Source organism: Lonchura striata, chromosome 7 (genome assembly GCF_050655825.1).
Source record: "Lonchura striata isolate lonStrDom1 chromosome 7, ASM5065582v1, whole genome shotgun sequence".
Classification (NCBI taxonomy): domain Eukaryota; kingdom Metazoa; phylum Chordata; class Aves; order Passeriformes; family Estrildidae; genus Lonchura; species Lonchura striata.
The window spans coordinates 10,609,326-10,635,631 of record NC_140709.1 but is presented as its reverse complement, the minus strand read 5'-3'; the positions used below and the strand labels follow the sequence as shown (position 1 = coordinate 10,635,631).

The 26,306-nt window shown below is 41.4% G+C and overlaps 1 protein-coding gene and 1 long non-coding RNA gene across 6 annotated transcripts in view; one reads left to right on the top strand and one right to left on the bottom strand.

The window, feature by feature from the left end:
* The window catches only part of LOC110468292 (uncharacterized), a 28,338-nt gene extending 27,747 nt beyond the window's left edge, over positions 1–591 (top strand). Inside the window, exon 6 of the long non-coding RNA XR_014956705.1 lies at positions 443–591. This is a non-coding gene — a long non-coding RNA (uncharacterized LOC110468292). The remainder of the gene's footprint in view (positions 1–442) is intronic.
* A 1,759-nt stretch (positions 592–2,350) lies between these two features.
* MYLK (myosin light chain kinase) overlaps positions 2,351–26,306 on the bottom strand; it is a 195,598-nt gene continuing 171,642 nt past the window's right edge. For all 5 annotated transcript variants that reach the window (XM_021526062.4, XM_085584908.1, XM_085584907.1 and 2 more), the window contains 7 exons: positions 23,261–23,478; positions 17,748–17,871; positions 9,721–9,873; positions 8,585–8,708; positions 7,245–7,374; positions 6,287–6,406; positions 2,351–4,475 (listed from right to left, as the gene is read on the bottom strand). In XM_021526062.4, coding sequence (XP_021381737.3) covers positions 4,219–4,475; positions 6,287–6,406; positions 7,245–7,374; positions 8,585–8,708; positions 9,721–9,873; positions 17,748–17,871; positions 23,261–23,478 — 1,126 coding nt within the window. In that variant the 3' untranslated portion in view covers positions 2,351–4,218. The remainder of the gene's footprint in view (positions 4,476–6,286; positions 6,407–7,244; positions 7,375–8,584; positions 8,709–9,720; positions 9,874–17,747; positions 17,872–23,260; positions 23,479–26,306) is intronic.

The window sequence follows — 26,306 nt, the reverse complement described above, 5'->3', positions numbered from 1 at the left end:
GCGGGTGGCGAGGATGGCGCCAGACTTTTCGGTGGTGCCCGGCCACAGGACAGGGAGCAATGGCCATAAACTAGCACAAGTTTCACCTCGGCGTGAGGAAGAGCTTCTTTACACTGAGGGTGGCAGAGCACTGAACAGGCTGCCCAGGGAAGTCCTGGGCTCTCCCTCTCTGGAGACATTCCAAACCCACCTAGACACATTCCTGTGTCACCTGCTCAGGCGATCCTGCCTTGACAAGGGGTTGGGCTGGATCATCTCCAGAGTCTCTTCCCACCCTAACAATTCGGTGATGCTGCATGAATGAGAAGTTGTAACTCATTTCCTGCCGAAGATCCATACAAGTGCAAAAAGCCTGGAAAGCATTACTTTCCCAGAAACAAACATTCTTGTCAGGCCTTTCTGAACAGCCATAAAAAGAATTTTTATTTTTTCTCTCCTACAGAAATTGTAAACACGTCGTGGAGTTACTTCTCCACTCCAGTAAACATCTCTCGGTTTATTTCCCATGCATGTCATGGTGCAGTCCCTTTATGAGCAGTGCAGAGTAACAACGTAAGCCTCACTCTCCATCTCAGAAAATTCTGCTTCCATGTGAGTATCTTTGTGACTCAAAAATTCATGTGCATGTATCTTGCAGACAATAGGTCTCAAAAGGCAAAGATGATTTATGAGAATTCCATTTCCAAACAGCTATGTTTTAGTGCAATAAATCAGTAAATGTACCAAGAAAATTTTGATAAACAAATCATCCATTATTCATGTATGCAAGTAGAAAAAAAACCAACAAAACAAGGTCTCTGTTTGCAAAGTCTGATAGTCACTGCAGAGGAGGGGGGTGTGCAGTCCAGTGTTATCTTCCTTGTCAGCAAAGGGAAGCAGGAACCCAGTGACTGCATGCCACACATGCAATTAACAAAGGTCTCCTCATCAAAGAGAAATGTGCACAGGATGCTTGGGAGGTTGGACAGGATGGTCATTAAGTAAATTATGTTTCTGCAAATCCAGAAACCCAACTAATGTAAAACAGCAGCCAGCCCCAAATTCTCCACTGTCTCTTGAGAAGACTGAATGTCATACAAAAGAAATACAATAATTAAGTGGTCCACTTCAGGCAGTACCAGTGTCTTGTATAACCTCTGCCACTGGGGTTTCAGCCCTGTGGCACCCCAAGAGTGGATTTCTGGAAACATGATACAAGCAAGGCAAGGTTTATAGAAAGAGGTAATGCCTTTTATTAAACCATGGCTGGCAAAATGAGACAGGGTTTCAAGTACATAAAATTTCTTTCTTCAGTGGAAATAGAATTCTATTCTTCAAACAAAGCAAAAAAAATCAAGGTCAAATACAGCTTGCAGTCAATTGCTCAGAGCTGAATCAGATGCATGTCACATAATTTTGGAAGTAGAGGTCATTGTTTCCTGCAGACTAGAATGGATGTTAATAGGAAGCTAGAGGAAGATGGTAAACTCCTTGGAATATCCTTGGGGCAAAAGAAAAATAGGCAGTTTATAGCCTGTGGAACACAAAAGGGAAGGAGGAGAGGGAAGGGAAGATCTGTGCAAGAGCAGCAATTCTGAGTCAGTGGGCTTTGATACAGAACTTGCTGTGCCTGCAGAGCAGCCCAGCAGAGCCAGACCTTTTCCTGCTTCAGGCATGTGCCCACCTGCAGCAGGAAACCAGCAGTCACTGAACAAAGCCAGGTACATTCACAAGACAGTGGGGCACACCTTGCAAAGATGGCTTTTCGAAGGGCTGAGGATTTGCTCAAGAAGCACGTTGCTACAAGCAGGGTGCTTGCACAATCTTTGCTTTAAGGAGAGTCTGTGTGGTCCTGCATGGCCTGTGGTGATGTGGGCTGCATGTTGGCAGAAGTCTGAATAAAGGCAGCACAAGCAGATTTGTCCTTATCTCTGTCTTTACAGTTTTTAGAAACATTGGTGTAAGTCCGTATCTCCATTGAGGCTTCCCTGATTTTTTTCTCTCCTCCTCCCACAGACTTTCAGAACTCTATGTTTCCCCACCATGTGGGAATTCCCAACTCTGAAACAAACCCAGAGCTGCCCTGGTGCCCCATCCATGTTCCCATGGAGGCCTGTGGTGACACTGGAGACGTGGCAGGGCACGAGGCCACGAGTGCCAGCCCCAGGCTGCAGCTGGTGGCAGCGGGGCAGAGCAGCTCTGCAGAGCACCAGCTGGGCAGGGAAGGGCAGCAGCACCACAGACATCACGGAGGCTCCACTGTTGCCACCTCAGGGGTTTGTGTGGCCAGCAGCTCCAGCAGCTCCCAGGGGCAGGAGGAGAGGCTTGGCCAAGGTGAACGCGGGGACGCTGCAATAGAGCATACGAGGAGTGTGCTTTGTGGTAGTATTTATTTAGGAACCGTGAGTAACTACAGCCGTAGCGGTCTCATCTTTGCAATTCTGATGGTTTAACAAACAGGGAGAACATTAGCATATTTTTATTAAGGTACAAAATACACCCCGTTGTTGCCTAAAACATTAAAAAAAAAAAAGTGAGGAAAGCTCTGTATGCTCTAAATCAGATTCAAAACCTTTCTGTATAAGGAATTGTGGCAATACTGTGTTTAGTATAACAAGAGGTTTGTATCAATCGAAAAGACATGCTGGCAATCTGAATTTAGCAACAAAGAGTAAAGCAGTTACAAACCGTTGTGTCACTCACATTAGCTGAGCTTTGAATGTAGAAGAGCAAATCATATGAAACACATACACAACTAGGTAATATCAAACAACCTAAGGCTGATAATGTACACACCTGTATTAAAGTACACTGACTACTTAATGGTGAGGATTTAAGGTAATGTCTTTTTTTAAAAGAGGTAACCTTTGATATGCAAATGGTTGCACTTTACACACAAAAAGTGGAAAAGAGAAAGAATCACTTTTGGAATGATACATAGATATAAGACACACTGGTTTTAGATTATGCATAACCACCTTGCAGCCTCTGATATTACCTCTGAACAAGACGAAAAACTTAAAAAGTGCCAATACTGTGAAAGGAAAGCAAAGTTACTAAGTCTGAGTGTGTTAACCATTTCTGAGAAAAAAATGGGGATTGGATTTTTTTGTTTTGTTTTTCTGCATTTTTAAAAAACGCAACAGCCTTACTGGTGCAGGTTCAAGACAAAAACAAGACAGTCAAGCTCATAAGGTAGAAATAGGTCCTATATAGGTTAAGATTCTTTGGAAATTGCTAAGAATAGAGGAGTTTGTAATCCAGGCTACTATCTTTTTGGCTACTCAAAAAATCCGTGGGAGTTTCCAGCTTATCATCAGTTGAAATCTGTTTTGCAATTGCCAAATAAATGCAAGTAAAACTTCAACTAACCTGGGATTCCATTCACAGACATGCACAGAGAAATCATTGATTGTGCAATAACCTGTTTTTTCATAGCAGCATATATACGAATCATAAGTCTTTATTAGACTGACTAGAAACAGAAAATATTCTCAGTCTTTGTGTTTTCTGTGTGTTTCTTAAGTAGGCAGCTGCAACTGCACTGAAGTGACAAGGCTCCATAAGGGAAAGGTGACAAAGTGGGATCAGCTGGCTAAAAGCAAGATCAGGAGTATCTCAGGAAACCACCTGGATGTTTAATGCTTGCCAGAAATACAAGGACACTAACAGCTCACCTCAGTCAGAGGCAGTGAAAAATGTTTGAAGTTTGGTCTGTGAGACTCTGCTTAAAGCAAACAAGAAAGGATCCATGCCAGCATACTAGTCACAATGCTGGCTGTGTCAAACCTTCCCTTACAGAAGATACAGCTCAGCCTATTCCTCAGGACTGGAGAGATTCACTGCATGTCTGGCCAACAATGCCTTTAAAGTCGATCTCAGGGAGCCAACTTAGCTGCGGTTTTGGCTGAGAAAAGTGATGGTAGAGAGCCATGAGCTCAGTAAATAGACTATTTTTCTTTAAGATGTTCAGAATATAATTTAGTTTCCATACATTTGATTTTAGAAGTGGTCTGGGCAACTTAATTGATGGCTTGCTTAAAGTTAATCCAATCATGCTAGCAACTTAAAAAGCCTGCTGGTTTGAAGTAATGCCCATACATAAACCTAACAGGTATCAACTGATCATGCTGAAATAACAACCCCCCAAAGACCTACGTTTCACACAAGGTGCTTTTGATAACTTGGTTTTCTGAGCCTTATAAAGACAGTCTTTAAATGTATTTTTTTAGCCTTGTTTCATTCTTCCTCCTCTTCATCTTCTTCTCCTTCTCCCTCTCCTTCTTTTGCCATTGTTTCCACAAGGAGCTCTGCGGTGCACGTGGCTTCCCCAAGGCTGTTAACAGCTTTGCAGGTGTATTTGGCATCATCGTCCCCACATACTTCAGAAATAGTTAAAGAACAGTTCCCTTCCTCGTCGTAATCTATCTGGAAGTGACGGGACTCCTTGACAGGCTGATCATCCTTGAACCACATCACCTCAGGGTCAGGATAGCCTGCAAGAGGGGAGAGAGAGCAGTGACTGCAAGAAACGAGCATTAACTCAGCACTAATTACCTTGTGCTCTTAATTCCTGTGTATGGATGTGCCAGAGTGTTGATAGACAAATATCTCATTGACTTCTATGGAAAATAAAAACAGATGATGTGAGTCTTTTTTACTTCACATTTAACTATAACTATTTTTTATGAATAGCAAAAACTGCACGTGAGCACTGCAGTAGTGGCTGGATTCCTCCTTCCAGTCCCTTAGCAGTGCCTGCAGAGAGCTTTTTGTGTGCCATAGCCATCAGCCAGCAGGGAACTCCTGACAGTGCATCTGAGGCTCACGTTACACTGCAGTTCTCCTGAGACAACTGTTCCCAACACTGAGATTTTCAAGGGTAAACTGTTTTGGGCTTACAATTTAATACCTTTCTCAGGTTGTTTTGCTGTGGTTATTCTGAATCTTCCTCTTAATCTGCTCCTTAAAAGTCAGCCTTTCCTGTACATTTCACTCCCCTTTTCTGTATTTGTTAGGGTAAATGAGGAAGTCTAAGAAAAGCATTTTGATTGTGCATCTCCACAGGAGTTTCAGAGCCTTTTGTGAAGGAAACGGCTCTGCTAAGCCTCAGAGCAGCGCTGTACAATGCCTGCTGCAGAACAATCCCTTATACAGTACTCTTGGCTGCTGTAACAAATTGAAGGTTTGTGGTTTCAGCCAAGTTCTGGACTGGGAGGGGAGGATAACTCCCCACTGGGCAGAAATAAAGTGCAGGAATCCCTAATACACAGTGAACATTACAGCAATAGACTGCAAAGATTGGAACATCAGCCGTGGTACATCCATCTGTTTTATTCCATGCACTACTTGTGCAGTACGCCCCACACTGAGCATCCATCAGCAATAATAATCCATCCTCACATCTCCACTGTGAGATAGGAAACCCAGGCAGGCAAAGATTGGGAGCATAGAAACAAGCAGAAGGTCGATGAGGCATTCTCTGATTTCCTCATTTTAAGATTATAAATTAACTTGTACACCTGCAGGATGGTATTGACCCTACCCATTTTGTTTCACAGCTCTTCTTTCCAAATTTCACAGCTGAGATACACAAGGTTCAATCTCATTGCAGGAGAAGTGCCAGTGGTCTTGGCCTTTAGAATCTTGGGCTGACCATGCCCACGCTCCTTATATGTCTTCTCATAAAATTATATTTTGCATATTCCAGTCTGAGGTTTCTTTCCTGAACTCATAAATTAAAAAACCCCAAACAACAGAACAGTATTTTCTAGATGTGACTTGCGTGACCAGCACAAGAATATTATCTTTACTTCTCATGCATATACAATTAGGGACTTGTTTGCCTTTAATAAAATTTATGTATGGCTTAAAGTTATCTTGAGGTGACATGAAACTGGTCTGCCATTTCAGAGCACTGACCTCCTCCTAATTCTTGGTGTCTGGCTGGCACTTTTTAAGAGTATACTGTTGGAATTTATGCTCCTACTTTGCATCTTGCTCTTATTGTTCCCTTAAAAATCAAATGACAGTTCCCACTTGCTATTCTAAACTAGTGATTCACACATGGACTCTTGGAGACTTCTGTTCTATGGCAAATACAGAACAGCAAATAATAATAAATAATTTAATATAATCATTTCTGTTATTGCCACACTTTGTGCTGTGACATGAAGATATTGGTAAAGCAAATTGACACCAATTCAACAACAATACAGAGGTAAAACCTGAGAAAGTAAAACAATTACCCAGTGCAGAAAGTTGACAAGGAAGGAAAGAAAGAAACAGACACACTTATTCCAAGTACCTTCAATTTTGCAGTCAAATCTAGCAGCACTTCCTTCCACAACTTCCATGTCAAGGATTTTTTTAGTAAAATATGGCTTTACGTGGGGCTTTTCTTCAGCCACTTCTTCGAGGAAAGCATCTGGAGGGGAGCAAAGAGGTAGTGAACAGTTTTACAGGGCATGTATTTTAGTATTAATTACCAGATGATAATGAAAGAATCTTTTATTTCACTTAATTCTATCAGATTAATGGGACAGCGAAGACATTGGCTGCTTTGCTTTGTGCCAGTCTTTTGCAGCTGGAAAAGGATTCAAGCCATAAATAGAAAGAAATGGATGTGAAGGCCACCATGCTACAAATCCTCAGTATTTTCCCCTTGAATTTGTTTCTAACCAAACCTGGATATTTTCTAGTCGGAGAGATAAATGAGCTCCACTTGTATCAGGCCCACAGTCTATGTGGATTTGTCAAAATTGCTTGCTTTTCAGCAGTGTCAAACATTTGCACCTCTGAGTGTTACACACCACTATTCACATTTCATCTGGGGACCTACAGGAGCAACGCAGACATTTCCTTAAATGCCCTGTCTGAGGAGGATGGTTAATGCAGGGTGTGTGCCATGGTTACAGCAAGTGTTAATACTTTATTGCTTGCTTGCTTGCATGAGAAGGCAATACATCACTGTCATCTTTGTATAAACATGCATTCCCAAACTCAGAGAAAGTGCAGCTGACAAATCTGCCTTAATTCTTTGGCTTTAAAAAGAAAAAAATTTACTGCCTGTGCTTAAACTGTGACATTTTGAGAAGCAGAACAATATAAGAACAGTGAATTTTTGACAGATTTCTTTAAAAAATAAAAAGATAACAGAGAGAGTGCAGTAATATCCAACTCGATTAGTCTCTAGCAATTTCCTAAAAGTTTTAGTAGGATTGATTCAAAGACAGGTGAAAATATGGGACAGAAAAAATCCTTACCTTCATTCTCTGCTTTGTCTGCATTTATAGGGCTTGTAGGTGAGCTCCCAGAGGCCTTCCTCCCACTCATACCAGAAATCATTGCCATGGATGACAGTCTTCCTATTGCTCGGACAGCATGGCCTGTTTTCTAAGACATAACAGAAAAGGCTTCTGATCAATCCAATCCAACAGGCATGTGATTTTCTGCAACAATCGTGCTTCAGACAAATTATCTGGGATCTCTGCAAACCTCACTGGAATTGGTGGACAAACTGCTTATATATAGCTCAGTTGTTCTAGGAGAGACAGAGCAGGCTGGACTGAATTACCAAATTTAGTTGCAGATATAAACTTCCCCTGATGAACTCATACCTAAATGAATGTCTCTTTTAGCTGTGGATAAAAAGCACTGTGCAAGAGGAGGGCCAGCAGAGAAGCCCTGTCCTGTGTAACTGGAACTGAACTCTGGTGGGGAACGCCTTTCTCCACAGCCTATTGGGCTGGGCTGAATTTCATCCAACATGGATAACGAGCTGATAGGAAATGAATGAGAAAGCACCATCTGCATGATGGGAGCAGACCTCTGACAGGACCCAGGATCAACCACCAGGCTATTAAAACATGCTCAAACTATGAGGGCTGTAGTACAGACACTTGTATTGCATGAGCTTCAACAAATGAGTAGAATGTGAGAGGGAATATAAAGTAGAACTACACAAATTAGTATTTTGTAGGCTACTCAAAAGGACCCAGGATTTCACACAGCATCTCATGTGGCACAGATAGACCTGCTACTCCAGTTACAGCATTAGGAAAACAGAAGATAGGGAGACTGAATATGTTACAGAAAACCAGTCTGACTGAATGCATGGGAAGCCGGGGAGGTTCCAACAGGACAGAACTCTTGACTTAGTAGAATGAAACTGCCACAAATTTAGGTACCTTTAGGGAGGCCAGGCAGGTAAGTTTTACATGAACCGTTCAGGTTTGTTAAGAATTACACAATCCTCCAGTTCTCAGTGGCATGGAGAGGGCAGGGAAGAGAGAGCTGTACCCTCCAGAGGAGTAGAAAAAACTATACTTGAGCTCATGCCTTTCAGTAGCCTGAAATGGGATTATCCTGTGTAATTCATGTGCAGCTAAGCACCCTCCTACTGCCCAGCTGCAGGAACCAGACCTGCTGTCCTGCATTCCCACCCTGGCCATGCCAGAGCTGTCCTGCATTCCCACCCTGGCCAGACCAAAGCTTTCACCAGCAGCAGAAACCCCCTGATGTGACACGTTCCCCAGAATCATAAACACTAAAAATAAAGAGACTCATTAGGCTATCCAGCCCAATTCCACATCCTCTTCATTACCTGCCATTTTCTTCTGGCCATATATTTCTTCATCCTATCTTTGGAAAGTTTTTTGGCTTCCATGTTTTTGGTGTCTTTTTGCAGCCAGGGATGCTGAAGACATTGAGTACAATTTAAGCGACTCCTGTTTTTGTATAAGAAGAACAGTCAGTGTTGCCAATAACAAGAGAGGAACCTACCTGCTGTAACATTATTTTGTGCTCTCTTTGCTGGGAGCTGATTTTTCCGTTTCCTAAATTTAGTAACAAAAAATCACATGGTTTTGCTTTCCCAGCCATTCTAACTTCTTAAACTCACTTTCATAATTTCTGTAGATCTTTTTGAGAGAAAACTTTTTGAGAGAAAACTGCATTTTTAAGTGTTAATAAAATATTATAAAACAAAGCAGGAAAAGCCATATGTTTTAGGCAAGGAACACATAAAGCAGAGCCACAATGGCAGTGATTCAGCTGCTTCATGCTGGCAGAACCCTGTCCCAGATCTCCTTTCTTTTACTTACAGAGATTTCCCCATCCCACCACTTAATAGCCTCCTGAACATCTAACAAAACAGAAATGTCCAAATCTCTCGCCATGCCTATTCTTCACTTTGCTCAGGGCGCACATGTAAGTAACCCTCTGTTCTCCATCCATCCACTTGCAAGCTTATTGGAAGAAGAATGTTTCTTTCCTTGGTTCGTTCAGGCACTTCTGCAAACAGCATTTCCAACTCTGATTTTCTTTTTTCCTTGCCCAATTACTACATTTATAGGGAAGCTGCCTACTCAGAGGTACCACACTTAAAAGTGACACAAGGCAGAACCACAGCCCATTCAGAGCAAGACAGAACGTGTCACACAGGATTGTGTGTCAGCAAGAGTGGGGATCAGAGGGGCCACACAAAAGCCTTGGGTGCACCTTGCCCGAGGGAGGGAAGAGCACAAACAGCCAGCAATTGAAGCAAAAGCTCCACTGAGCCCCTGCACCCTGTGAGTGAAATAAAGAGCAGCACAGGCAGAGCTGGGCAGGCACGCACAGCTCCTTATAAAGTATGGCCAGAGGTGCTGCAGCCATGGGGAGATGCACAGGGGGGAAACACGAATAGCAACTCCAGCTAATGCAAGCACAGAAAGTGCAGCAAGGAAGTCCAGGCTTTACTTCATGTCTTTCTTCAGCAGATTGCTGATAAAGTCCTTGGCATCATCAGAGATTTCATCGAAAGCCTCATCATCGAAGTCCCATGTTGCTGAGGTGACATTGGCAAGGGTTTCGTTGTCGTTGTCTCCCATGAAAGGAGAAAGTCCGCTGACCCTGGGGACAGAGCAGACACAGACACAGAACAAACCACGTCAATTTACCAGAGGAGCAAGTTAAAATCATGTGTGACATCTCCCATGCTCTGCAGTTCTTTACAAATAAAAAGCTTGCTTCAAAAACTAAATTAAATTAAAAAGGCCTCAAAACTAAAGATAGTCTTATGGGAAGGAAACTAGAAGTTTGCCAGCAAAACTGAAAGGCACATTTTTCTAGTTTCCTTCTCTTTTCCCACGACATTTTTTAGAATTAAAATTAGATTAAATTGGAGCAAAGTAGTTTGTTATATGACTTGTCTAGTTCTGCATAACTATTACTGGATTTTTCGCACCAAATTTGGTGGAATATCCTTTTTTCCCCCATGACATTTCCTCAGAATCACAGAATTGTTAGGGTTGGAAGGGACATCTGGAGATCATTTAGTTTCAGGGTGATTTTGCTGCTTTAGTGTCAAATCAAGGGGTTTTTTGTACATTTTATTCCACTTACTCCTTCAGAGAGACCCCAAGAAGAAAGGTGCATAATGAAATAATGAAATCCACAACGGTATTTTGTAAACAAACCCACCCTGAATTATACAGACAGATAAAACAATGCTGCATCACTGCAGGCTGTGGAGTTATGCAGATGCATGCAGAAGTAATTTGGTCTTTATGTTCTCCCTCCATCATGATGATGCATGAAATGGAAATAATGCTCTCCTATAACCTAAGTTGAGCTTCCAAGGCTTTTTATACAATATAACTGATGAATTGCCAGTGAAAGGCAATTATAGAACATCATGGTGTCATTTTTGCAGTCTCTTTCTCCAGTCGAGCATTATCCTTTATTACACTGTGCATCTGGATACTTTTGATGCCTGCATATATCACACTTTCAGTAAAAACTTAAGAGGTGAAAGGTTACTTATTCCTTAGAACTACAAGTTATTCACTTTTCCCGGTCCTCCTGGCATGCTATTTACAGAATAACCTATTCTTCATGAATTTTTACAGACATTATTTGATTTCTCTGTACAGTTGTGTTTAACCAGCACTGCTCCTTTTTTTTTTTAAATATAGAAGAACAACTATAACTTATTAGGGTTCTGAAAACACTACATGGAAATAATACTATATGAATATCATGGTGCCAGTGAATATCACAGAACAGACTGGTTAAAAAAAGATTGGGGTCAAATAAAGTGAGCTATTAGATTAATAATATTAGAATGATCTCCTTCAAAGTCATTTTGCTTAATTTTAGGCTCTTATTACATTCAACATCTGATTTGTTCCTAAGCATTTTATTTTATAAGCAAAGCAGAAACACACTCTTTGAAGTCTCACACAGAGCAGACACTAAATCTTTTACCATTTCTGGAAGTTGTGTGCAGTACAGCAGACTCTAGAATCTTACGTGTGTACTTCAGAAACTTCTTAGTAATAATACATGAGCTGAAGATAAAAGATTTGTTTATTCTCAGGCAGAACAAGGTAAATCAGAACTGAATATATTTGCTGTCTTACTTTCCATTATATGTGGTGCACTCGAATGCAGCAGTGAATCCTAACTTTGTAAATGGGTAAGGTGGCATAAACCCATTTATGAAGATATAACAGGACAAGTTACCAAAAGCTGAAAGATGAATGTACCAGAAATGCCCCACGAAGCCTTTTTAGCATGACTGTTCCTGTGTTTGACACTTGCTTTACTGGAGGAGAGAAGGTTTGTGCCTGGCAGGGCAGCACTGCAGAGCTGGCACAGCTGCGGGCAGCGCGAGGCTCTGCTCTGCCCGCACCCCTGCAGCCCTCACGGCCAGGTCCATCCAGGAATCTCTGTCCTGGGACCACAAAGCATTCCTGCAGGGCCTCAAACCCACCTCCTCTGCAGCATCTAACCATTTGCTCAGTTATGACAATGTCAGTGTTCTCCATCATGTTTTAGCAATGAAAAAATCTCGTGCAGACCACAGTTCTGATTTTGGGTTCCACATACTGACTGCTGGTTTGTCTCATTTTTACCTTGTGGCAAGACCAACAGTCTCAGCCAAGGCAGCAGCTCATACAGGCAGGTCTGTGAAGTATTCCTTTAGCTCATTGTCAAAAGAGGGGATGTACATTTTCTCTTCATCCAGTTAAGCTCTGTACCCACACTTGGGCGGCTGGAGCAACAACAATCCCATTTCCCTTCAATACTTGATCGAAGTATGTCAGAGGTGACCTCTGCACAGTATTACCACAAATAGTGCTGTGCAGCTCTTGCACTACATTGGACAAGATTTTGGCCTTTTTCCAGAGGTTAAAGGTGCAGTAGTGAGAGATCATATGTATACTAAAAAGCCTGCTTTAGGTACAGGGGTGTTGCTTCATGTGGAAACACCACTGCTCCATAGTGGTGTAAGAGGCAGCACATGTACTGCATGTCCCACACAGCTTTTGAAAGGTGAGGATAAATTAAAGGATGAGAAGATTAGAGAAGAAAAAAAATATTTGGTTGTTGTTTTTATTTGTGTGTGTGTATGTGTATTTTTTTTAATTTTAGAATTGTACAACAGAATTATCTGATAAAATTTTAAATGCTGTGGTAGGATTGCTCGATCCCATGCATTTTGTAAATCACCAAGTGGATCTCAGTTAAGCCTCCACTCACTTTGTCATTTCTGAACACCAGTGTAACAGTGCCCATTCAAACTTTTCAATGAACCTATTTTTGTATTTCTGAATGTGCTGTTGCAGATTTACAAAGCTAAAATATTTTTCTCTCTCTCCTACACTTTTACACTGTGAATCAGTTGCCTTGTTGTGGAAATACTTCTAAGGAGAACTAGATCCTTGTCTATAGTCAGAAATCAAAATCCAGCAACTAGTGTAGATTATAGCCAACAATTTTTATCTCTAGCACAGATTTCACTGACCAAAGTCTTGGTTCATTTCTTAATAGCCATTTAAAGTAATAATGGTCCAGCAACTCTTTTGACAGATAATGGAAACAATTTCTTTTTGGAATGCTGAAGTGATAAAGATGAGCTACTGCTCCAGAAAATTAACTCTGAGCTTACACTGTGAAGTTACTCTTAGACAAGCAGCAGGCTGTTTACTGAAAACATTTTTCCAGTTACTTTACCAGGCATCTTCCTGGCATGTTAAGAACCATTTGTTTAGAAAGTCTTTCACAGTTTCCACTCCTAAATAAAGAAGAAATATATTTTATCCTCTAGGAGTTCCTTAACATTTATTGGTCTGTTCTAACAAAGCTCTGAGTGCAGACATAGAAATGTTACGATGAAAAGGGTCCAATGTGGATGCAAATTTTATTGCCTATGTAGCAAACATCATGGCATTTCAACTGGAAATCTTTGCATTAAGCCTCCCACTAATCCAGGGAAGTTGGCTTTGCTGCTTGTCTCAAAGGGTCAGACTGTGAAAGTTCCTCTGCAAGCAGTGCTTGCAGCTCCAACTGCCTGGGACTGCTGGCACTTCTGATAAACATGTGCAGGGCATGTCAAATAAGCATGTGATGACACCTGCACCTTGAGATCATGTAGAAAATTAATTCTTTTTCAAGTGAACTACAGCAAATAAATAGTCTGAGGATACTTTGTCAGGGACACACACATGGAACACTTAGCTCACACTGGTGCTCTCTGGAGGAAGCAGACCACTGAGCCCATGTAAAGGAAGACAGCTCATTGCTGAAGCAAGGGTGTTATTGCTTTTCTCCTCCTTGTTTCACATGCCCAGTGGATTAATGAGGAATCATAGTTTGCCAGTGCCACTGAACAAATAAAACATTTTCTTTTGAGCTGTGCAGTTTGACATTGAAGCCTTCCTAACTTGGTTTAAGGAAAGAACAAGGAGTGCTCTCCCATCTTTAATATAAAGAGGTATAAATTTAACATGACATGGAGCCGACTGTAAGCCAGTGGAGCCTTGCTTTATCCACGTTCCAAGCCAGAACACCCAAAAGATGAACGACGCTGAAGGATCTTTCAACAAACCCAAACTGCCAAACAAGGGAGGGGAAACAGCAGAGATGAATGACACAATGGATAGAAGGGAAAGGGAATGTTTGAGGAATTGGGCTGTGTGCTGTTAGGAAGGTGCTGAAGGGAAAGAGTATACAGTAAGATCAAATGTGATATTAAAACACAGCCCAAGATAAAGTATATTAAAAAAAATTAATTGACAGAGATCAACTACACTGAAAAGACAAACACAGCCTGGCACTGATAAAGCAACGAGAACCATTGGAACACAAGCAGGGGTTTGAATCAGCCACAGACAATTCCTCCCTGAATCTACTTGGATCCTTTGGCGCCAGAAGGAAAAGGGCAACCCTCATTCAATGTACGCCCTTGCAGTGCTGAAACCTTAGACTGAAAACAAAAACTAGAAATTGTTTCAGATTACTAAATATTAAAAACAATGACTATACAAATTGATCATCAGAAAAGAACTAGAATTAGAAAAAACATGCAAATTCAGCAATGCCCAGAAGAATAAATGGAATAGAAAGAGCTAGAAGGAATTCAGGAGGTTTAACCTTCATTACATAAAGATTATTGTAAATGCAGAAAGGGACACTGAAATAGACATAAATGGAGATGATATACACAAGCTATAATATTTGCGGCCTGTTATTTCAAAGGCAATAGATCAACTTAAGTATGTGGAACAGTACTGTGATGCAGAACAGGACAGAGTACAAGATAAAAGTGGAAGATAAAAAACATGAGGTGGGGAATACGAACGAAAATTTAAGGAAGAACAAAGACAGATGAAGAGACAGGACTGAGTAAGTTATCCAGAAAGATAAAAAGGATTTAAGATGTAGTTTAGAAATGTGGAAAGGGAACCCATGAACTGTAGGATGGAATTAAATCAGTCTTGCCATAAGGAAGACAGATGCAGCATCTCAGCAGGGAGTGCAATATCTGTACTTACATCTGCATAGCAGAGGGATGGGGAGAGGTTTTGCTGTGGGGTTTTGGAGAAGTGCTGTCACCCTGCTTTCTACTTAAGATTACATCCCAACCATTTATTCCTCTGCAGGGAAGACCCTTCACTCACAGAGATCACTTTAGCAGCTCTCTGCTAAAGCCTGTTTGTATCCATTGTTGTGCACACATCATGGAAACACTTTCCGTGGCAGTCACTTTCTAGGCAGGTGTTGTCAAGTGATGCTGCCATGTGCTCCCTGCTGTTTCCCCTGGGACAGAGGATGGGCACAGCAGCTTTGGCCCATCAGCTGCCTCTAGCAGAGCTGCCCTTACGTCCAGTGCTCTCCTCTGCCTGCATGGCCCCACTCCTACAGCAGGGGAGAGAGGATGCACATGCCCAGGTGATGGGCACAGTGATGGTGTGTGAGACAGACACCAAGTGAGTGTGTCTTGCACTTCAGGTTCAAGATTTGGTAGTTCTGGGCTTACAATCAAAACAGGAAAGCATAGCTGCAAGTAAAGAGAGATTCTGTTCCCATTGACTTTCATTTGCGTTCTGTAATGATGATTGATAGTTCATTTTGGATAATGGCTCATAGTTGTGGGTCTGTGAAAATAACTGGGCTGTAAGAAAGTTAAGAGATTGGGAGCAGTCTGGGGTGGAGAAGTAAAGCCAAGTGATGACTCATGGGTCTTCCCTAATGTCTATTACTTTATTCTTACAGCAAGAAAGACAAAAGCTGATTATCACCACTAATTATTATTGTGGCAATAGCAGTGCATCAAAATAAATATTTTTCATTGTGTTTGGGTAATGCAGATTTCCCCTCATGATGGGTGAAATGATCTTGAGTATACCTTAGCAAACAAGTAATTTCATAACATATTTCACAAGACATATCCGATCACCCAAACCCATCAGCTGAAGGGTGCAGCATCCAAATATCCCGCGTGGCACAGAGAAACCGGGAAGAAGCAGACTGGTCTTTTTGGCAAGGCAGGTCGCCTTGTTCCCTTCGCTTTGTGTCTGCTGCTGTTCCGCAGCAGCGGCAGCCCTGGCTGCATCCCGGGGTGCTCGGTGCGGCCCCGGAGCGCTCGGTGCGGCCCCGGAGCGCTCGGTGCGGCCCCGGAGCGCTCGGTGCCCGCCCCGGAGCGCTCGGTGCGGCCCCGGAGCGCTCGGTGCCCGCCCCGGAGCGCTCGGTGCCCGCCCCGGAGCGCTCGGTGCGGCCCCGGAGCGCTCGGTACCGGCCCCGGAGCGCTCGGTGCGGCCCCGGAGCGCTCGGTGCGGCCCCGGAGCGCTCGGTGCTCGCCCCGGAGCGCTCGGTGCCCGCCCCGGAGCGCTCGGTGCGGCCCCGGAGCGCTCGGAGCCGGCCCCGGAGCGCTCGGTGCCGGCCCCGGAGCGCTCGGTGCGGCCCCGGAGCGCTCGGTGCGGCCCCGGAGCGCTCGGTGCGGCCCCGGAGCGCTCGGTGCCGGCCCCGGAGCGCTCGGTACCGGCCCCGGAGCGCTCGGTGCGGCCCCGGAGCGCTCGGTGCGGCCCCGGAGCGCTCGGTGCTCGCCCCGGAGCGCTCGGTGCGGCCCCGGAGCGCTCGGTGCTCGCCCCGGAGCGCTCGGAGCCGGCCCCGGAGCGCTCGGTGCCCGCCCCGGAGCGCTCGGTGCCCGCCCCGGAGCGCTCGGTGCTCGCCCCGGAGCGCTCGGTGCGGCCCCGGAGCGCTCGGGGCCGGGCGGGGCCGGGCGGGCTGCGGGCGGCGCTGCAGCACCGAGGCACCGCGCTGCCGCCGGGCTGGGCTGCGGCCGCGGAACCTCCGACGGAGCTCGCAAAGGAGTGCTTGGGACTGAATGGAAAATAGAAGTTCTGTAAATAAACTGGCAGAGCGAAGTGACCTCGAAGCGTGGAGCACGCTTCGCGTCTGAAATTGAAGATAACAGAAATATCCCGAGGCTTTGCCGGGAGTAAGAGGGAGTTGATGTGGTAGCTTTGGCATAGGCCAAGTAAGGAAATTGTGTTGCTCGGTTTTGGAATGGGAAGAGCATGAACAAGTGCAGGCTCATGAGAAAAGCAGGGAACAACTGAGTAAAAGCGAGGCATACAACTGTGCATTGCCAGGTCAAGGAGCGGGAGCTGCTCTTTAATAAAGGAATAAAGGTATTGAGAGGAGTCTTTAGAAGAACCAATGCAAAGTAGATCTGCCCCTGACTGGCTACTAAAGCTGGAACAAGGGAGAAAGAACCATGCTGCAATCTAAGCTTCTCTTTTCACTTGTTTATATGGCACTGAATGTGTAAAATCACTGCTGGAAGAAAACCACTTGCTGGTCTAGGCATGGAGATACTATTTCCATATAAATTCCTCTAGATTCACTGATGTTTATAAGCATGCTGTATCAAATAATATATAAAAATCAAATCTAATACTCAAATATGTAACCAAGAGCTGCAGCCAACCATCTTCTAAAGTGTTTCCATAAGCTTAATCCATGCTGCTTATAAAATGTATTTATACAGTGGCTTGTGTTCGGTAATAAATTAAAATGCACTGTGAACAGATATGGTAATGCTGGGATGCTTCGGTGTGTGCCACAGGACCCCAAAGTTTCACAAAAGTTTTCTCTCATGGAATAAAATAATGGTAATTAATGGTTACTAGTGCACACTCAAATATTTCCCTTTAACATCAGGAAAGGAAAAATAGTTTGAAGTTAATAATAAAAACAGTCGCATTGTATTTTTTAATGAGGTGAAGCGTTGCTGGTTTATGTAATAAGAGATTAAACACCAAATAGCTGAGTTTCTGCAACTGCCAATTCTGCAGTTTACCAATTGCACCCTTCAGAGAACATGCTGGAGGTGCTAATTACAAAAAAAAAGGCCTGAAAACTTCAGAAGTTAATGAAAATTTTGTATGTTCAGCAACTGTCAGGATTTGTGAATTTAAGAATAGAAAAGTACTCACAAAATGTAGCAGATAACTCCTATACTCCACATATCTGTTTCATATCCAATAGGTTCATAGTTTATAACTTCTGGAGCCACAAACTCAGGTGTCCCAAAGAGAACTTTCAGAGAACCTGCATTTTCTGTGAAGAATGAAAGAGAAAACCATTAAATGCTGCATAGAGATTTTTAAAAACCAGGTATTGCCCAGTAACTGGAAAACCAGATTTGCCCTATTATTCGTGATTTTGTTAAAGATCTGTATCAGAAGAAATAAATGATTCCTGAGTTGCTGTTTCCTTATCTGGTACATGTCTAGCAATAAAGAATTATTTATTAAGCATCCTCAAGCACACAGCACTGCATAAGGCACATAAGAAGGTTCCTATTACAAGGAGCTTCCACAAGACCAAATCTATGAAAAAGGAGAGCCATCAGTACTTAATTCAGATTTGTATATCCTGAAGTAAAACGAGTTTGAGCCTCCATTCCTTTAGCAGTTGCACAAGAGAACTGCAGGACTCCAGTGTCAGAAAGAAGCTACAAATTTCACAAATTATTGAACATTTATCAAAGCTCGGGGTTCTGCATGTTGTGGTAAAAAGAACCAGTAGCATTAAAATTATAACAGTAGTAAAAAACTATTTAGATCCAACACCTTCTTCTAGGGTAAACAGGAAGGAAAATCACTAGTGGGTTGCATGCCTCTTAAATTTGAAGTGAGACCAGCAGTGAAAGAAGAGAAGGAGCAGATGATGTACACCAGTCAGATCATTACCTCACAGGTAAAACTGGACTTGGGCATCCTCTCAAAACCAGGCTGCCTACAAGCACACCTGTGGTCAAGGGGAAGCACAAATCACCAGCTGACAGTCACCAGCTGCTCCAAACTCCTATTCAGCTGGCCTGTAACACAGGTATTCTGGACTCTCTCTGCTTAAACACTCTGTGGATGCTTTTAAAATGATCTATAGTGAAGCTACAGCTTCCAATATGAAATGAAAAAATGAAGTAATGAGACATGTGAACTGCTTTGTGTTGACCCACCAGTATTTCCCTACTGGAAAATACAGTGATGGAGGTAAAAGAAAAACCTGTTCATAACCAAGTGCTGCCAGATTATGCTGTCTGTGTGCAAGTGAGTGATATGTCTACCCCCTAGCATAGCGTGAAACACAGAGTCATTAAACTAGAAATTCTTAGGCAAATAGTGGGCTCATTTTTATCAGTGCTTGTTCTAAGTTTGATGGGAAGAAGAAAAGAAAAAGCAAGGTCAGGAAGAAAGAAATCTAAAGTATAGTTTAGGTACTGGGGGAAAAAACAAACCTACATACCAGTAATAGAATTGTATTGTAAAAACATAAAAACGTCAGAATATAAATTGTATCTGACTTGAAACAGACTTGGATTTAGACTGAGAAACTCGTGTCCAGTCTGCATATCTGTCTGAACCATCAGTGTATGCCTTAAGTGAGATTCATTGCATTAGGTTTATCTTTTGTGCAAGAGCAGCAGCCAGATTAGGCACAGCAGAATGTCCTAGTGAGGAACCACTGCTCTCCCAAAGAGATTATCATCTAAACAAAACAGATATGGATGGGAAGGCAAACAGATGTAACACGTTCCAGTCCTGCTCCTGTTAAGGTTACCAGGAGTACAGGGATTTGCAACTCTGCAATCAACAGAAAAGCTAAAAAATCCTCAAACAGCAGCAAATCAAAGTTTTGAGGAGTCTACAAAAGAAGCAACCTGTCCACAACACTGAATCAGAATCGAATATTTTTATTTACCAGAACTTAATTTACCAAGTTTTGCAACATAAATACTGATCCCAGTACAGACCCCACTCCCAAATTTAGCTCCGCTGAAAGACATTTATGAAATGCAATCAAACACCTGAGCTCTTTTGAGGTACCCAAATCCCCAATTTACCAAATTAAATCTGAAATACCTATGGGGTTAATAACTGCCTAATGATTGAACACTGTGCTTGAGGCAACTTTTGAGCACAACCACAACAATTCACTTGCAGCTGTGCAAGTTTCCCATTTTAAATGCATGTCTCCTTTTGAATCCTTTTTTTGCTCTGTTCAAAATTTACTATAACCATGGTTATAGTAAATTAATTGCAGAAACCTCATTTTCACATATTTTCCCTGCTCCCACCATTTTTAGATTCGGAAACAGAAAGAAGGATACCTGGGAGCAGCTGCAGGAAATTACCCAGATCCTCCCATGCAAATTCCCCAACATCAAGACCCTCCTGCTCTCTGTCTATCCTTTAAAAAGCACATTCAAAAAGTATTCCACAATATCCCTACAGTTACATAACCAGAGTTTTCTTAGTCAAAAATGTATGATACTTTTTCTAACATGGCATCTAAAATAACTTAGCCTAAAAGAAGGGCAATGTGGTTCCCCACAGTGGCAATGAGGAGTGAGAGATCACCTTCTTTATTGAAGTGACAACAGGAAGCCTAAGATTCCATTTTCCCATCTGCCTTCATGCTAAAGACTTACATTTTTTTTCCAAACTGTCCTTTAAAGAAATTACTGAAATTTTTCACAATGAACCTGTTTTCTAAAATCTTCATTGTGATCCAACTCTCAGGCTCAGATTTTCACATCCAAGTTTGGAGGCTTTTCTGTGCATGGTGTAAACTACCATGAGCAACTGTGTTTGCAAAAGGCTGGTGTATGAAATGTGCTGCCCCCAGGTCAGAGAAATGTGGGGGTTTTTTTTTGAAAACATGGCATTTGAGTGCAAGCATGAGTGTGAAACAATGGACACAACATCTTCTGTATATAAAAGAAACAAGAAAGGAACAGAGTAAGACCCTTTCTGTGCAGCAATATGTCAAATCTTTTACCCAGTTGTTTACAAGCTTAGTACACAAGTAAGATCTGTATTTGGATATCCCTTAGTTCAGATAGAAAGCTGACAAGCTAGCTGGAAACTGTTGCTGACACTGTATATAATCAACTGATTTAAAAATATATCTTTACAGTTCTCAAAAACCATTCTCTTTCTCCTCAAGAAGTTTATCTTAAACAATTTTCTACATGTGTTCCTCAGCACACCAAAAAAGGTCAGGAAAATATCCCACTGCAGCTTTGGTATTTCCTGACAGTGCAAGGGAACTAATTAGCTGCAGAAGATGACTGCAGAAGGAACTGATCCTAATATCTTCAAAGCTGATCAAAAAACTGAATATTTAGAGGCACTAGTTTCCATTAGTTACAGAAAGTTAAAGCTCAGAAGTTGAAGTGCAGAATCAGCCACTGCTCCCTTCATCAATCCCTTGGCTGAGCAGTTTCTGCTCAGTCAGGGTCAGGTCTGTAGGATGAAGGCTCCAATCCCACATCTATCAATGTCAAAGTGAATTTGACAGCCAATTTCAAAGTCACAAAGCTTGAAGGAACACAAGGAGGAGGAATGTGCCCTCAGTGCACCACATAAGACAACTGTCAAGAAGCAGGCATTAGTGAAGTGTTTTTAGCTATTTTTGTAAGTAAATGAATCAGTAAATGTTGCTTTCCACTCTTGGAAATCATCTTAACTGAAATGTTACAATTGTTGTTTTGCAATTAAAACAGTGCTTATGCTTGCTGGGCATGGAATGGAAGGGACCTTTCTCTTCTTAGAGAATGCCACCCACGATGGAGTTACCCAGAATGGCAGGCTGCTGAGTAGCAAATACCTACAATGGAACTTAGCAAGAATTAGCAGCATATTAAGCCAAATGGATGTAAAATCAGAATCAGCATTATTGCCCACAGCTTTCATCCTTCTACATTGAGAGAAGTTGTCTGGAGTTTAGAAATTTCCTACCTATGGCATGAGTGGAGCAGCTCACAAGTTGCTGTCAGCCATGCCATGCACTGTGATGGCACAAGATTAACAGGAAAGTGGAAAAGCTGGTGGATGTGAACAGGCTGCTGAAAATAGGATCTTCTGCTAGCTAAACGTGGGTTTAACTGTGGTCTGAAGTTAAAAAGGTAGCTGAAGAAGTTTCTATAAAAAGGCCATTCCATGTTTACTTTATATCTCTTGTTGATGAAATCCACTCAGTGCAGCAGTAAATGTACAGTTTTCAGGCTGACAGCTGGAACACCATGGGCTGAAATCTTTCCCACACCTCTCACACAAAAATACCAGCACTGGAACTTAGTTAACAGTTCATCTGTTTCCTGAACAAGAACTAAATCAGTTCATGTTTCCAGAACACTACTGGCTCTATATTGGTGAAGGAACAGAAATGGCAGTGATCTCTTTTTTTAATAAATAAAATAAACATCTTAGCGTTCTCGTGACCAAGATTCATTTAATACACTTTTGGAGCAGATTATCTAAAATTCTTCAAAGCAGACTTCTTTTCCTTTATTCATTCAACAGACCAATCCTGGTTTGTTTTAGTAAAATTATATTCTTGGGAATGCAGTACTCTGATACTTAGGTGTCAAAAGAAGTAGCATGAGCTGCATTTAGGCAGATAACAGAAGGTAGGGGGTAGTTTTTCACCTGTACTCTCTCAAAAACAATTATTTACTTTTAAATAAGTATTAAAACTTTTTAAATTACTTTTTCAAAGAGGGAAGGAAAAAGATTTCAAGTAAGAATCCAGCTGTGAACCCTGTTATATAGAGAGTAAGAATTCAAATAAGTTGTCCCAATCAATTAATGTCAGGAGAACCACAAATCTCAGCTCTCCCAGTGTAACAGGTTCATAAAGTATTTTTCTTCCTTCTAATTCCTGGAATGATTTTTATTTGTTTTGAGAAAATACAAGGTATAAAAAAAATCAGTGTGGGATGTTAGTATTGTTTAACACTGAAAATACAATTGAAGGGCTGCTTTTTAGAGCTGAACAACATGAAGACAAGAACCTTTGGAGGTCTTTGGCTTTCAAGCTGCAGATCATGTTGGAAGCTTAGATGAAAATGAATGATGGAAAGCAGCAAAAAGCAGCGTAGGAAGAGGAAGGGCTTGTCAAATGGAATTTCCTCTTGTTGCATTATTTTTAAGTAGTGCTATTACACAGCTCTTTATAGAATTCCTCTTATGTTTAACATGTATGACAATATCCTGCTGTTTATGATAAGAAATTATAAAAATGACGGGAAAATGTAAAATTACTGTAATTATCTGAAAATCTGCTAGAGCATCACCTTAATTTCTGCTGTTAAAAAAGTTTCGTGGATTTGTAGTATTCGTGAAGTATTTACTTAGAGAGTTAGTGCTTTATGGTACCAAATGTAAATATTTTTTAATATTAGTATTTTAGGTGGAATCTACAGGGACACCCTGCTGTGGTAAAAGACAGGTAGATTCTGTACACCTCATTGCAAACTCCTCTTGCAGATGAGCTGTCCTACTCTCATTCTTGAATGTCTTCTTTTTCCCTTTTTTATTTTTCCCTAAAACCAGAGATATTTATAGGAAACATTTACTTTCTATATAATAGATAGCATGAATTACTGCTTGTCCTGCCCTTTCCCCCATGATAGTGAAAGAGGCAGAGAATTCATTACCTAATCTTCTTGCGAGACCAAAGTCAATGAGTTTGATGCTGGTACCAGTCTTGTTGACACACATAATATTTTCTGGCTTCAAATCCAAGTGGACAATACCCTGCTTATGAATGTATTGAACTCCCTCTGAAATCTGCTTCATGTATTTAATGCACTCTCTCTCTGTCAGTTCAAAGTCTTCATCAATGATCCGTTCAAAGAGTTCTCCTCCAGAAACCCTATGAAAGACAGAATAATAGAGACTTTCGTAAGCTGTCCATCTGGGGAAAAATCAGGCTTTCTTTTTACAGCAACACAGAGTTCAAGCTTGCAGAAGTCACTTCAGGATGAAATCTGTGTTTTACAATGGCATTTTCCATGGACACAAGGGTCATGTGGAAAGAATCCCCTCTTTTTGTGTTATACATCAATAGATGTTTTCTGTTCTGAATCTCTTTTACAGGTGAGGACTGTGAAATCCCAATGGTGCTATTCCAGCAGGAAGGTTTTACATCCTGCCTCTAGGACTGTGTCACCTGCAGCTGACAGTGAAGTGTGTGCTCTGTGATTGCCACCCTGCAGACACGTGCTTGTAACACTGCTCCCAACTCTGAGCAAACACTTCCCACTTCTCCCTTCCCTCCTGTGATCCAGCAGTGCGTAATGCAGATAACATAATTTAGAAATAAAACTAAAATATAGGTCCCAGGGAAAGAGGACAAAACTGCAAGCAGATGAGCAAAAATTTAGAAAGAAAAGAGATTGAGAGTGACTAAGGACGAAGGAGGAAGAACTCTGATGGTATGCTTAACTGGAATGCAAAGCTCAAAGGGTAAATTACTGACCCAAGTGAGCTCAGAGGGAATTTCCTCCTCAGCTATGACAGGAGAAGGATATAACCCACAACACTTTCTGTGCTGGTATTTTTAGCTGAGGCCTGATCACACTCCTTGTAGGTCAATTCCACTTTTATGCTAATTTAGGATGTGAAATAATTTTCTTTCCAGGGTAGCGTCTCCTGGATTGAACTTTTCATGCAACTGAAGTGGGACATTTTTAACCTAGATTTAATAAAGTATAATTTAAGTCTTATTGGGTTTGATAGGTCTTTTTATTCTGTTTTTGCTTGAATTTGTGTTTTGTTTCTTTGGGATTTTTTTTGGTTTTTTTGTTTGGTTTTGTTGTTTTTTTTTTTTTTTTTCTTAATTTTGATGAATCACTCAACTGGTTTATCTGCTTGCATCCAAAGATGGGAAATACGTTTTTCTTACGCTGTGGGTGAATGACCCATAAAGAAAGGAGCACATAGTGAAGAGCAGCTTTGCTTTTAGAAATTAAGCACACCATGGTCTTTATATGGTTTAGTATTTTGCAGCATTCATGGTTATTGCCAAATGCAATTGCACATTGCAGTTACAGAAGGCAAACACACAACTGAACAGACTGCCTTGCCACGTTTGCAGGTTGCCTGATACATGATTATATTCCTCATGAACCAAACTGAATTTAAAACATCTGAAGTTCTGGATGCATTTATTGCTTTGGCTATAAAATTTCAGAAAATATGTAATTAGAAATGCTATTGTGGCTTCCTATGAATATTAAAACAGTAAAAAGAGCATGTGCTTGACAAACGAGTGGTTATGTAGGATTAGAGCACATTTGTAACATAAAGCAATAGGATTGCCAGACCTGTTGAATAAACATGCAGGGGATCTAGTGTGTTCTTGCTTTGCTAAGACATTAACCAGTATGGGTATTTATGAAAACATCTGCAGGAAAAATGTTTATATGTGGAGCACTCTGCAACTCCAAATGATAATCATCCTCATACTAAAATGCACCAGTTGTTTCTGACCGTTTAATGCAGATAGTGACGACTTGTTTGTACTATAAGAGTGTTGCCCTTTTCAGATCCCTAAAGGGAAAACTTTTCAGAAATTGTACCATTGTCTCAAGCATCACTTTTTAGCATATTTTTTGTAAATAAACCCCTGTTAATACACCTGCCTGCTGTTTTTATCATGGGAGCTCTCAACACTCTGGTAGCAATGGTAGATGAAACTGCAATGCATTTATGGGATGAATACTCTTGCATTTATATAAGGAGCCAAATCCAGTTTGATTTTTGCCAGCTTAAGAAGCTGAATAAAATCAATGTGAATGAGGTTCTACACAAAAACAGGAGGAGAAGTTTGCTTTGCTCAGTCACAGCTAGTTCAGAATCCAAATCTCTATTTTTCCTGGATTCTCCTCTTTTCAGTCTTCTTAACATTAGTTAGATAGGAAAACATTCTTATCTATGGAATCACAGAATACTTATCTAAGGTCCAGTAGGAACAGTGAGAAGAATCTACCTTTGCCCAGGCAAATACTCAACTGCATTTTTAAAAATCTACCTTAGAAAAAAAAAGAAAAAACCCAATTAACTTGTACTAGCTTAAATCACATCAACTGATAGAACTTAGTGCTGACATTTTGCTCCAATAATCTTAATTTGCAATACAATCATCTCCCTCTGTTCTATGTCAAAATAAACTATCTGAAGTATATCAAAATTTGAGGCACTTAGCCCCCAGTGCTGAATTAAAGTGACAACAAGCTACTATTTTCAGATTTACTTTTTCCCCTGAGATTCTTATGGTGGAACCAATATGTTCCTATATTTGAAAAGGAAATGCCTGAGATTTGCCTCTGACTTCCAGTAAATGTTAGATAGAAAGCTTTCCAGGCAAGAGCACATCATTATAGTGTTTAATTTAAAAGTAATAATAAAAAAAATCTGATTTTATTTTGAATATGAAATCAAACCATATAAAAATACTGTAATGAGAAATATTAAAAGCAGAGAGTACAAAGTTTAAAAGGTTCCAGGAAAATGAACAATTTAGAATAAATAACAGGAAGAAAAATCAAAGGCACTTCTCATCAGTTGGAGTGGAAGGGGAATTCCTAAATGCCAGTCACTGCAAAAATCTGATTTAAAGGAGACTGATAGCAAGTGAGCTTGATTTATTTGAAATCCATGCATTTAAACTCTGATGGAAATGAAACAAACAGTTTGGAC